Raw genomic sequence first — 12,223 nt, 5'->3', positions numbered from 1 at the left:
TGCAGCTATAAGGGGGCAAGTAGCCTCTGTGTTCACAGGCCAAAGAGGCAGTCTTGGATGTGGTGGATCATCTGCTGGGCATGCTCTATAACCAGAGAACCTAGAGGAGGTTGTGAAGTGGCTAACCAAGTCTTCATTGTCTTTCTCCTTTGTCACCAGGTCCAGACTAGTTCACATCCCACCACAGCTGACAAAATGCTCTATTTTGCCTCTTCATCCACAGCTACCCCTGCTATTGCCCTGCCAAATGTGTTGAAGGAGTCTGCTGAATTATTTAACCGCTTGAGATCCACGCTATAGCCGAATGATGGCTACAACATGGACTTGCTTTGCCGGGACGACGTCTATTGACGTCGTCCCGTGCACGAGCGGCCTGCGCACCCCCTGAGGGGCGCGCGAGGCGCGCTCTTTGATCAGCGAGTCTATGAGACTCGCCTGATCATAGATCGGAGCAAGGGGTCAATCCCGACCCCTTACCACGTGATCAGCTGTCAGCCAATGACAGCTGATCATGTGATCACAACAGAGCCGGTAAGCCGATCACCAAGTCATCAGTGCCCACCTGCCCCCTGCCAGTGCAACCTAATTAAAGTAAAAGTGCCACCCATCAGTACTACCCCTTAGTGCCCATAGTGCCACCCATTCGTGCCCATAGTGCCACCTATCAGTGCCCACAGTGCCACCTATCAGTGCCCACAATCTGTCTCAACAGTGCTGCACCTCATATGCCACATATCAGTGCCCATCAGTGTCATCTACCAGTGCCCATCAGTGCCGCCCATCAGTGCCCAGCAGTGTCACCTATCAGAGCCACCTATCAGTGCCACCTATCAGTGTCCATCAGTCCCATCTATCAGTGGTACCTATCCGTGCCCATCCCTGCCACTCACCCGTGCCACCCACCCGTGCCACCCATCCATGCCATCTTATCTGTGCCCATCTTTGCCCATCAGTGCCGCCTTATTTGTGCCCATCAGTGCTGCCTTATCTGTGCCCATCAGTACCGCCTTATCTGTGCCTTTCAGTACCGCCTTATCTGTGCCTATCGGTGCCCACCACTGCAGCCTATCAGTGCCCACCAGTGCAGCCTATCAGTGCCCACCAGTGCTGCCTCATCAGTGCATTTCAATGAAGGAGAAAAATTACCTGTTTGCAAAATTTTATAACAAACTATTAAACATGATTTTTTTTTTTTTTTTTATTTTGCATCTTTTTTTGTTTGTTTAGCAAAAAATAAAACTTCCAGCTGTAATTAAATACCATCAAAAGAAAGCTCTATTTGTGGGAAAAAAAATTATAAAAATTTCATTTGGGTACGGTGTTGTATGACCACACAATTGTCATTCAAAAGTGCATCAGTGCTGAAAGCTGAAAATTGGTCTGGGCAGGAGGGGGGTTTAAGTGCCCAGTAAGCAAGTGGTTAAGCACAGCATTAGAGAGGTTGTACAATGATTATCGGGCTGAGTTTAGGGAGGAGAGTAACAGGAACCTAGAGGGAGGGGACACCAGGGAGGGAGGGCAGTGGTTTTCCTGCTAGTGCAGTATACTGAAGAGTTGGCTCAAGGGAAGAAGAGGGAGGGGACACTGAAGGGGTCTCTGACCATGCCTGGGTGCCCAATAAAGCATAAGAGAAACAAGAGGCAGTGTGTGTCCTCCCTATCGGTGGTGGCCTTAATTGCAACACCTATTGTCTTGGATTACTGTCACTGGACTTTTTGGAACTTCTGATTTATGTATGGACTTTATGTTTATATCCATGAAACACACTATTCACTTGGAGGTTTTATTTATCATAAGCTTTTATTGCTATTTACGTTTAGTTTCCCAGAAACTTTGTGTGCTAGCTGCTTATATTGTTAACTAATTCATCCACTTACACACTTCAAACTAGCGCAGATATTTTGTGTTTTTCTATATTGACATGTTTGGTAGCTATTTACTCAATGCAACCCTAACTTTTATATTTTTATGAAAAACATTGAGTAGCTCTCTGAATGCAATAAGTACAGTGTGGGGTTTTGTGACAGACAAAAGAGCGATTCTGTCCACAGACATTGTTGAATGACTGACATTCGTGAAAATTAACACGTCTTGGATCAGCAGCAACTATCAAGCTCCTGCTGCTAAAACCTCTGATTAACCACTTGCCCACTGGGCCATAGCTGAATTTCACCTACAGCGTGATTGACTAATTCTGGGAGGGCGTACAATGACGTCATCCCTGACTCGTGCTTCCCACGTGCCCCCTGGAGGCTCACATGGATTGTCTGTGCTCGCCAGACCCGGTGCATTATGGATCACAGTAAAGGGCCAATGACAGTGACACTTTACCACAAGATTGGTCTGCCCAATGATGGAGCGATCAAAATTTAAACAATCTGGGGTCATGCAGGGGTTCAGCGCTCTCCACTGTATCGGTGTGAGGAGGGGAGAGAGATCGAGTGACAAAAAGTGAGTCTGATTCATTTTTATTGTGCCCAGCAGTGCCACGTCAGTAAAATCTATATAAAGTGATCTTGCGCAAAAATGAATATCACTAGAAAAACACTATGGATAAATAACCAAACATATATAAAAAATATCTGAAAAATATCTCCACATGGAGTCTAAGCCCTTGAACACACGGTCGGACATTCTGACAACCAAGTAAGCCAGAGGATTTTCAGTGGGAAAGGTGTCCAAGTCTGACCTTGCCCCTAGGTATTCCTTGCACCATGTAAATCAGACGCTGGCGATGGTTGCTGGAACCGATCATACCTTGGGGCTGCGGACTAAAAAATTGTCTGAACACATCGGTCAGAGGGCCACCTTCTCCACCGCTCCTTCTGTGACTGACTGAAGCCTCAGCAACACGTTGTCCAGGACCAGGAGTTTGTAACCTCCCGGTCTCTGGGAACATGTTGCACAGACCTTTCTGCAAGGCCTCCCAGAGATGACTCATCATCTGCTCCCTCTGCGATGGCAAAATAAGGTCCGTAACCTTACCCTTGTACCGTGGATCAAGGAGAGTGGCCAGCCAGTAATGGTCCCTCTCTTTGATCCGAAGAATACAAGGATCCTTCTGCAGGCTTTGTAGGATCAGGGAGGCCATGCAGCGTAGGTTAGCTGAGGCATTCGGCCAGTCTTCTGGGTCACTAAGGACAACATGATCTGCAGTCACCTTCTCTAAGCCATGTAGAAGTCCACGGGTTTCCAGGGACTGTAAATCATCCCTAAAAGACTGCTGCAGCTGATGCTGAGTGCCAGGCTCCACCTCCATGCTGACACAATCCTCCTCCTCCTCCTCCTCCTTCTCCTTGTCCTCTTCCTGTGTGATGGGTGGGACAGCATTCAGGATAAAGGAGGCCTTGAGAGAAGAGGAAGTGCTCCTCTTCCTGCCTCTGTTCTGCCTCAAGTGCCCTTTCCATTATTCCATGCAGCATATGTGCCAACATGTGGACAAGAGGTACAGTGTCACGTGGTGAGAAAAAACCAAGCTCCCCTGACCCTGCCCTGGTGCCATAGTCCCACAGGTATTCATTGATGGCCCTTTGCTGCATGTGCAGTCGCTGCAGCATGGCCAACGTTGAGTTCCACCTGGTGGGCATGTCACATATAAGGCGGTTCTTGGGCAGGTTCAACTCCTTTTGGAGCTCAGCCAGCTGAGCACTGGCATTAAATGATTGGTGTAAATGCATACAGACTTTCCTGGCCTGCCTCAGGACATCCTGTAAGCCCGGGTACCTGCCAAAGAACCGATGCACCACCAGGTTAAGGACGTGACCACACAGGGCACATGGGTCAGTTGTCCCTGTCGGAGGGCAGAGAGAAGGTTGGTGCCATTGTCGCAAACCACCATTCCTGGCTTAAGCTGGTGTGGTGTCAAACTCCTCTCAGCCTGACCCTGCAGAGCTAACAATATATCTGCCCCAGTGTGGCTCCTGTCCCCCAAACAAACCAGCGCAAGCACGGCATGGCATATTTTTGCCTGAGTACTTGCGTAGCCCCTTGAACGCCTACGGAGCACCGTTGGTTCCGAGGACAGAGCAATGGAAGAGACCATGGAGGAAGAAGAAGAGGAGGGGGTGGAGACGAGAGGTGTGTCACAACCAGTAGTAGCATTTTGGAGGAGTGGTGGCGGAACAACCTCCAACACTACTGCACCTTATCCTGCATCCTTCCCAGCTGCCAGAAGATTGACCCAATGGGCTATGAAAGATAGGTATAGATGTCCCTCTCCATGCCTGCTGGAGTCAGCGGTAATATGCACCTTACCTCTGACCGCCCTGTCCAGCGAGGCAAAGACATCGGCTTCCACATGCCGGTAGAGAGCCAGATTCGCTTTCCGTGAGAAAAGTGGCATTTGGGGACCTGCCACTGAGGAACGGCACATTGCACAAACTCACGGAAGGGGGCCGAGTCTACCAACTGAAAAGGCAGCAGTTAAAGTGCTAGCAATTTAGCCAAGCTAGCGTTCAACCACTGGGCATGTGGATGGCTGGGAGTGAACTTCTTTCGACGGTCCAGCAGCTGGGGCAGGGAAATTTGCCTGCTACAATTGGACATGGGTGTACAGCTTGCAGAGTGCCTGCCAGTACTTGGCTGTGACACACCTAATTCTACACCTTCATTCCTCTTAGTGCAGGTTTCAGAGAGGATTGAAGGTCTAGTGGGGTTGGAGATCCCAGCTGATGAGGAGGAAGGAGAGGTCTGCTTTGTTCTTTGGTGTGGGTCTTTAAGGTATGCTTGCCAACGAGCTGCATGTCAGGTCAACATATGTCTGGTCAAGCATGTGGTGCCAAAGCGGCTGATGTTTTGGCCACACGAGATACGCTTGAGACATATGCAAATAGCAGCGGTGTGATCCAATGCACTCATCTCAAAAAAGGCCCCACTAAAGAACTTTTGGAATAACGCACAGAGGCAGCACCCTGCACAGGCAGAGCTCTGCGGTGTGATTCAGTCGGTGTGCTGCCCCTAAGCTGGGCCCCGGAGGGCATCCTGCCTCGTTGGAGATGTGCCTCCCCCTTCTCCTCCTCCTCCTGTCTCCTATCCGGCACCCACCTGGAGTTAGTGACCTCATCATCCCCTCCCTCTTCATCACTGGAGCAAACCTGGCAGTATGCTGCAGCTGGTGGAGCATGACTGCCAGATTTCTGTCCTTCTTGAGCATCCCCTCTCTCTGCACTCACGCTACTGCCTTCCTCTAGCTGGGTATCATCATCAGAGCCTTCAAAACACTGGGCATCCTCCTGGAGCATATACTCAACACTGTGCTCAAACAGTTCGGGGGACTCCTCAGGAGGACATGGTCGGTCTAGGGAAGGAGTGACTGATGATGACATTGAGACGAGGGAAGAGGATGCATTGGCAGCTGCTTTGCTAGTACGCCGAGCCTGGGTGAGAGAGGATGAAGAGGGCTTGGTCATCCACTCTACCAAGTCTTCAGCATTATGTGGCTCAACACGTCCAGCTGCTGAAAAAAAGGACAAGCGTGTCCCATGGCCATGTGCTGATGATGATGCACCGCATCCACGACCAGCACTGTTGTCTCTAGACACAGAGCCTGCTTGCCCTCTTTTATTGGCTCGTGACTGTCTGCCTCTCCTTGTTGGACTTCCAGACATAGTAATGGCTGGCAGGGAGATGGGAAAACCATAAATTGGGTAGTGTATATTGTGCTGGAAGCACACAACACCCACTGACTCCTGCAGATGCCTGTATGATAGAACACCAGCAATAAAGGGTAGATACAGGTGTATACTGTGTTGGAGGCACACAACACCCACTAACTACTGCAGATGCTTGTATGGGAGAACACCAGCAATAAAGGGTAGATACAGGTGTATACTGTGCTGTGCTGGAGGCACACAACACCCACTAACTACTGCATAGGCCTGTATGAGAGAACACCAGCAATAAAGGGAGATGGGTTTAAGTTTAACAGCTAGTCTCGAGCCAATCCTATCCTTTTGAGAGTAGAATTTCACTCTTGTCCACCTGAGGTGCTTTTTAGCAGCCTTTGTTAAGGTCAAGTTAAGGAAGGCCCAGGCCTTGTCAAGATTAGCTAGGGACTGTTTGTCTTTCTTCACGAGGGGTGGTGTTTGTGTTTCTTCGCGAGGGATTGGAAGTCTTCAGTAAGGTTAATCATGTCCTCTCTATGTTCTGCTCTAAGTTTAGCCATCATTTGAATGATTTTCCCCCTAATAACGGATTTATGGGTTGCCCAAACGGTGATTGAGACCTAGCAGGGCCTTCAGAACTGCAGCTGGGCCTGCTGCTAGGGCAGCATACTTGATAATTAGATCACTATTGGATAGTAGGATTACCTCATATCCGCTCAACCTTTGTGAAGACATGTGTTGGGTATGGATGCTTTTTAAGTAAGAGGGTCATATTGTGTGTAGTGTACAAAATGGTTGGTCTACTGAGTGTAAGTGATGTAGCCATTCCTACAACCATCGTACAGGGTGCTAATTAGCCCCTGGCAGGAGGAGGGGCTAAATGCTCGGAGGCATGCAGGCATGTCTTGAACCTGAACTGGAACCACCTTTGAGAAAAAAGCTATAGGGTGGAGCTTGCCACCGTGTTCCTGGGCGAGGACACCTGCCATGGTTTTACAATTTTCCCTTACATATACATGAAACATTTTTCCATAATCTGGGAGGCCAACCACTGGAGCTACAACCATAGCATTTTTTAAGTACAAGAATGCATTTAACATATCTGGTGACCATGATGCAATATCTGACATTTCAGAACCTGTGGCTTGTCTCAGAATGTTGTCATAGAAGGAACAATCAGGCATCCATTGGCAGCAGTAACCAATGACCCACAAGAAGGTTAGCATGTCCTTCTTGGTCTGTAGGTGGGCTAGACCCATGAGCGCTGTAGCTCTTTTGTGACTGATTTTCCTTTCCCAAGCCAAGGTAATCAAGACTTTCCTGACACCATTGTAACTTTTCCTTTGACACCTTGTGTCCACATTCATAGAGATATTTCTGCGAGAGCAGAATTCTGGGAGGCTGTAAATTAACGGCCTCTCAGAGTTAAACAACCGCCCTGAAGCCGTTAATCGGCTATGGGCGGTTGTTAAGTGGTTAAGCAACTATCGGCAGCATCTGCATTATATGGTGCATGAATATCTAGGGTCAAGAGCAGATTTGGAGACCTTTCCAACTGAGCATCCATTGTGTTATTGGGTCTTGAGGATGGACCATTGGCCAGAACTTGCTCAATATGCAATTGGACTACTGGCCTGTCCTGCATACAACGTACTTTCTGAATGCACATTCAGTGCTGCTGGAGGGTTTGTAACAGATCAAAGAATATGCCTGTCCGCAGGCTCCATTGATAGGCTCACATTTATAAAAATGAATCAGTCCTGGCTCAGCAGCTATCAAGCCCCTGATGCTGATGTAACTAATTGAATTTGCTAGGAATTTGGGATCCCTTGAAGATTGCCTATGCTGTCTATTCTATTCCTGAATCTTGATGATGCTATCTTTCAACAATATTTTTGGTTTAGGGCAACAACAACACCCAAGGCTCAATTGTCCTGCCCCTGTTTGACTGGGGCATGTAATTACAATTTTTGATTTTATTTTTAACAGCATGGACCGTTCCTGCGCCCAACAAGAGTAACTGTGAGGGGTTGTAGTGTTCTGGCACCACCAACACCCAAGGCCCAAATTTTCTGCCCCTGTTTGACAGGGGCATGTAATTACAATTTACAAAATAATATTTAACAGCAGGGCCCATTCCTGTTCCCAACAAGAGTAACTTTTCAATAGTTTTTTTTATTGAATAGTTGCAAGTTATACAGATATATTCAGTAAATCATCTTGTGAATTATAAAGATTTATCCAGAAATGCTATTAAACAACTTTGAGCAATTAAGATCAGATAGATTATCAAACATAACTCTGTTCCCTAATTAGGGGGGTGATTCATTTGTTAAAACTAAGGGTTACAGAAAGCAGTGGTTATCAAAATTAAGAAAACAGAACAAAACATAACATAGACACCATATAATTCCAAGACATAAAGAATTCCAAGACATAAAGAATTCCAAGATCTTGTGGTAGATTTCAGGTTATGTATCCATTATCGGAAATCTGCTGAGCCAACAATTCCAATTATTGTGAAATTTTTGCAAATTTTTGAGTCTGTACCATAAGCTAATGTCCATTCATATTGGACAGAATTCTGCACTTTTTTGATAGTTCTGACACATTAGGGGCTTTATTAGTTTTCCAAAGATAAGCTATAGTCATATGAGCTGCTGTTAGAATTTGTACCATCAGGAAACGGAATTGTTTAGGAACTGTATCTTATTTTAGATGCAAGAGAGCCCTCTCTGGTGTAGGGGAGGTGAAGAAGCCTGTGACATTGGATATCAGGGAGAATATCCCATTCCAGAAGCTGCATAGGCGTCTGCATTTCCAAAACACATGGAACATAGTCCCTGTATCTCCACATCCTCTCCAACACTTGGCTGTAGAGTCAGGAAAGATTTTGGATAAACTAAGGGGGGCACGGTAGCTTCTGTTTAACATTTTTTAGGAAGTTTTCCCAGTGATTGACACATCTGGATGCCTTAAAGGTCAGTCCTCTAGCTTGATTCTATTCCAAATGGCTGAAAGTGGTGCCTAAATCTCTTTCCCATGCCAGCATAGGGGTCGTTTTGATACAGAAAACATCAGGTTGTAGATGGGCAATCTTGAAATGCCTCCCTTTTTAAATGGTCTAGCTTGGAGCTCCTGCCAGATCTCTCTATTAACCTCTACAAGAGTAACTCTGAGGGGTTACAGTGTTGTGGCACCACCAACACCCAAGGCCAAGGCAGCTTTTCTGGAACTGTTTGTCTTGGACATGTAATTACAATTTGTGAAATAATTTTTAAAAGCATGGACCAATTCTGCACCCAACAAGAGTAAATGTGAGGGGTTACAGTGTTCTGACACCACCAGCACCTAATGTCCAATTTTTCTGCAGACTATATAGTACAGTCCATATAGTGTATATAGATATATGCTGCAGTTCAGAGTATATAGTGCAGCCTGTTTAGTATGTATATATATATTACAGTGCAGGGTATATAATGCAGTGCAGATTATATAATATAATATACTGAAGTGGTTAAGGTGAACCCTATGATAGAATAAAAAAAAAAATGCACAGGGCCCCCCCCCCCCCCCAAAATCCATACCAGACCCTTGGGGTCTGGCATAGATTTTAAGGGGAACTCCCTCAAAAATCCATACCAGACCCTTATCCGAGCAAGCAGCCTGGCAGGCCAGAAAGGGGGGATGAACGAGCACCCCCCTCCTGAACCATACTGGGTCACTTGCCCTCAAAAGCACCTTGCCCTGTGGTTGTTGGGGTCTGGGGGTGGGGCGCTTATTAGAATATGGATCCCACCCCCTTATGTAAATGTGTATTGGGTACATTGTATCCCTATCCATTCACCAAAAATAGTGTTAAAAAGTAAAAGCCACAATCAACAGTTTTTGACAATTCCTTTTGTGACAGTGGGGTCACTTTGGACACAGGGTAAATAAAAGAAACCCCCGATATGGTCTGTGATAGCCATATTCAAGGCTGTATATACATTGTATATAGATTGGATGTATACTGTATATGGGATTTAAGTATCATTGCTGTGAGGAATTAAGTTGTTTTGCATTTCTATTGTTCATTTAAGTCTGTCCTTGTGTGTATTGTAAAGTGCCAGACAGACTGGCTGCCAACCCTTTGTGAAAAGATGTGTATTGGGTGGGATCGTTTGAAGCCTAGCAGACGTCAGGATGAGGTGTTGAGTCTTGGGATGTGTGGGTAGAGCTGGACCCTTGTTCATGTTAAAGCATGTGCCTTGAATTGTGTATAAAGTTACAATGTTTCTCATTAATAAAGTCATTCCTACTACAGAAGAGACAGAGTGTGTCTCGTCTTTTTGCCAGAGGGGTCGGCTCCTATAGGAAAGGGTCGTTTAGCTGTGGATATTGGTAGCGAGTGGATGTGTGTCTAGGAGAGGGAACATCGTAAACGGCGTTAACCCCCTTTATATTAGGGGTGCCGTTATACCTTTATTTAAAGAAAAAAAGTGTCCCGCAATGTCGATCTATCTTTAATCATGTTGCCCGGCGGACCCAAAGAATATATAAAAAAAGCTCAGCCTCGAAGGGAGGCCTCCTGGCAACTGCTGTCTCTTTGCTGTGACAGCTGTTTTATAGGCTAGGGCGGGGTCACCGGGGGATGTAATGTGACATCAGAGGGGGGCTGGGTCATCCCCAACATGTTGAGGGCATGTGGCCTGGTACGGTTCAGAAGGGGGGCACTCGCTCGCCCCCCCATCCTGTCCTCCAGGCTGCATGCTCAGATAAGGGTCTGGTATGGATTTTGGGGGGGACCCCACACCATTTTTTTTACATTTTGGCATGGAGTTCCCCTTAAAATACATACCAGACCCAAAGGGCTTGGTATGGACTGGGGGGATCCCACACCAAGGACACTCCGTCCTTGATTTTTTATCTATATTGCCGGGAGTCGGCAATACATTACAGCAGCAAGCAATTTTGAATGACATTTTTTTTTAGAAATGTCATTTTGCTCCGGCACTGTAAAACACATCACACAGATGATATTTAAAGGAATAACATTTTTATTGTTTCACTTTAGGCATTATTAAAATCACTGCTCCTGAAAAATTGATGCATGTCCCCTGGGGCAGTACTCCGGTCCCCACAAACTTTTTATGGCAATAACTTGCAAATGAGCACTTTTGATTTTTCATGCTCGTGTCCCTTAGACTTTAATAGAATTCACATGTTCGCACAATTTTTTTTCTGTTCTGTTCACGCGTTCTGGTGCGAACCAAACCATGGGTTGTTCGGCCCACTCCTAAAAAAAAGTCTTGCCAGCTGCGTAAATAGCAAGTCATAAAAACGAATTGTGGCATGAAAAGTCTGAAGGCTGTTAGCCTTTTGAGGAACCATGTTGAGAGGCTTGAATTCTAGTATCAATTAATTATTAGGCATCACTTCTGCATGGTGGTGAGACCAGTGCACCCCATGTTCCCTATATTTTAATTATCTATTTTTCCATATGTTTTGAATAAAAATTACTTTTTTTTCTATACAATATTTTTAAACTGTCCTTGATATCTTTATTCCTCAAGCTGTATATGAAAGGATTTATCAAGGGAGTAAACACTGTATACAACAAGGACATTATCTTACTGATCATTTTTGATTGCCCTTTCTTTGGAATCAGATATGCAGCAATTAGGGTTCCATAAAATAGAAACACAACAGTGAGATGGGAGCTACAAGTGGAAAAGCATTTCTGTCTTCCAGAAATGGAAGGTATCTTTAACAGTGTTAAAACAATACAAATATATGAAACCACTATCACCGGGAAGGGTAAGATTATCACAGGAACACACAACAAGGTTTCCTCCATTTGAACTCTGGATGTGTCTGAACAAGAAAGTTCCACAAGAGGATTGAAATCACAAAATAAATAGTCAATAGCATTTGGTCCACAGAATTCTAGTTGACTTATGGCAAATGTTGATATTGATGCCAAAGAACAGCTGAAAATCCAGGATGCAAGAACTAGTTGAATGCAAAGTGTTTGTTTCATAATTGAGGTATAATGCAGAGGAGAGCAGATGGCCAGATAGCGGTCATAGGACATCACTGTCAGAAGGTAACATTCAAATGCTTCTGTTGAAGCAAAGATATAATATTGAGTGATGCAACCAGAAAAGGATATGGAGGTCCTCTCATGTAGAACAACATGTAACATGTTAGGAGCAATATCTGTGATCAGTATGATGTCAGATATAGAGAGTTGGGAGAGGAAGAAGTACATGGGAGAATGAAGGGTCTTGCTGTAATATACCAACATGATGATTAAACAGTTTCCACATATTGTCACAATGTATATAATAAGGACCAAGGTGAAGAGCAGCAGATTATATACAGCATTGCTATTGAATCCCAAAAAAAAGAAAGTGGTGACATTACCTTTATGAGTGGTCTGTGTGACATAAGAAAAACAAATTATTAATGTAATATTTATTTATTTTAGCATTAAAAAAAATACATCTATGTTCATTTTGTTTAATGAATCATAGTAAATAAGGAGAACCAGTTTACTGGTGAGGAGCAGCAGATTATATACAGTCTTGCTGTTAAATCCCATAAAGAAGAATGTGGTGACAATACCTTTATGTGTG

The 12,223-nt window shown here is 45.2% G+C and overlaps 1 protein-coding gene across 1 annotated transcript; it reads right to left on the bottom strand.

Moving 5' to 3' along the window:
* Positions 1 to 10,483: 10,483 nt before the first annotated feature.
* Positions 10,484 to 12,018, bottom strand: LOC143964069 (olfactory receptor 1468-like). The gene has a single exon (XM_077473775.1). It carries the CDS (start codon positions 11,890 to 11,892, stop codon positions 11,074 to 11,076), a length of 819 nt encoding a protein of 272 aa, XP_077329901.1. The 5' UTR covers positions 11,893 to 12,018; the 3' UTR covers positions 10,484 to 11,073.
* Between the last annotated feature and the right edge of the window lie 205 nt (positions 12,019 to 12,223).

This window comes from Lithobates pipiens, unplaced genomic scaffold (genome assembly GCF_037356315.1).
Source record: "Lithobates pipiens isolate NorthernLeopardFrog02 unplaced genomic scaffold, aLitPip1_a1.2 Scaffold_8, whole genome shotgun sequence".
Taxonomy (NCBI): domain Eukaryota; kingdom Metazoa; phylum Chordata; class Amphibia; order Anura; family Ranidae; genus Lithobates; species Lithobates pipiens.
The sequence above is the reverse complement of the archived record's forward strand: the minus strand, read 5'-3'. Positions and strand labels throughout refer to the sequence as shown.

Excerpts from the sequence above, each read along its gene's own strand:
- LOC143964069 (XM_077473775.1), bottom strand. The coding sequence starts at position 11,892 with ATGTTGGTATATTACAGCAAGACCCTTCATTCTCCCATGTACTTCTTC.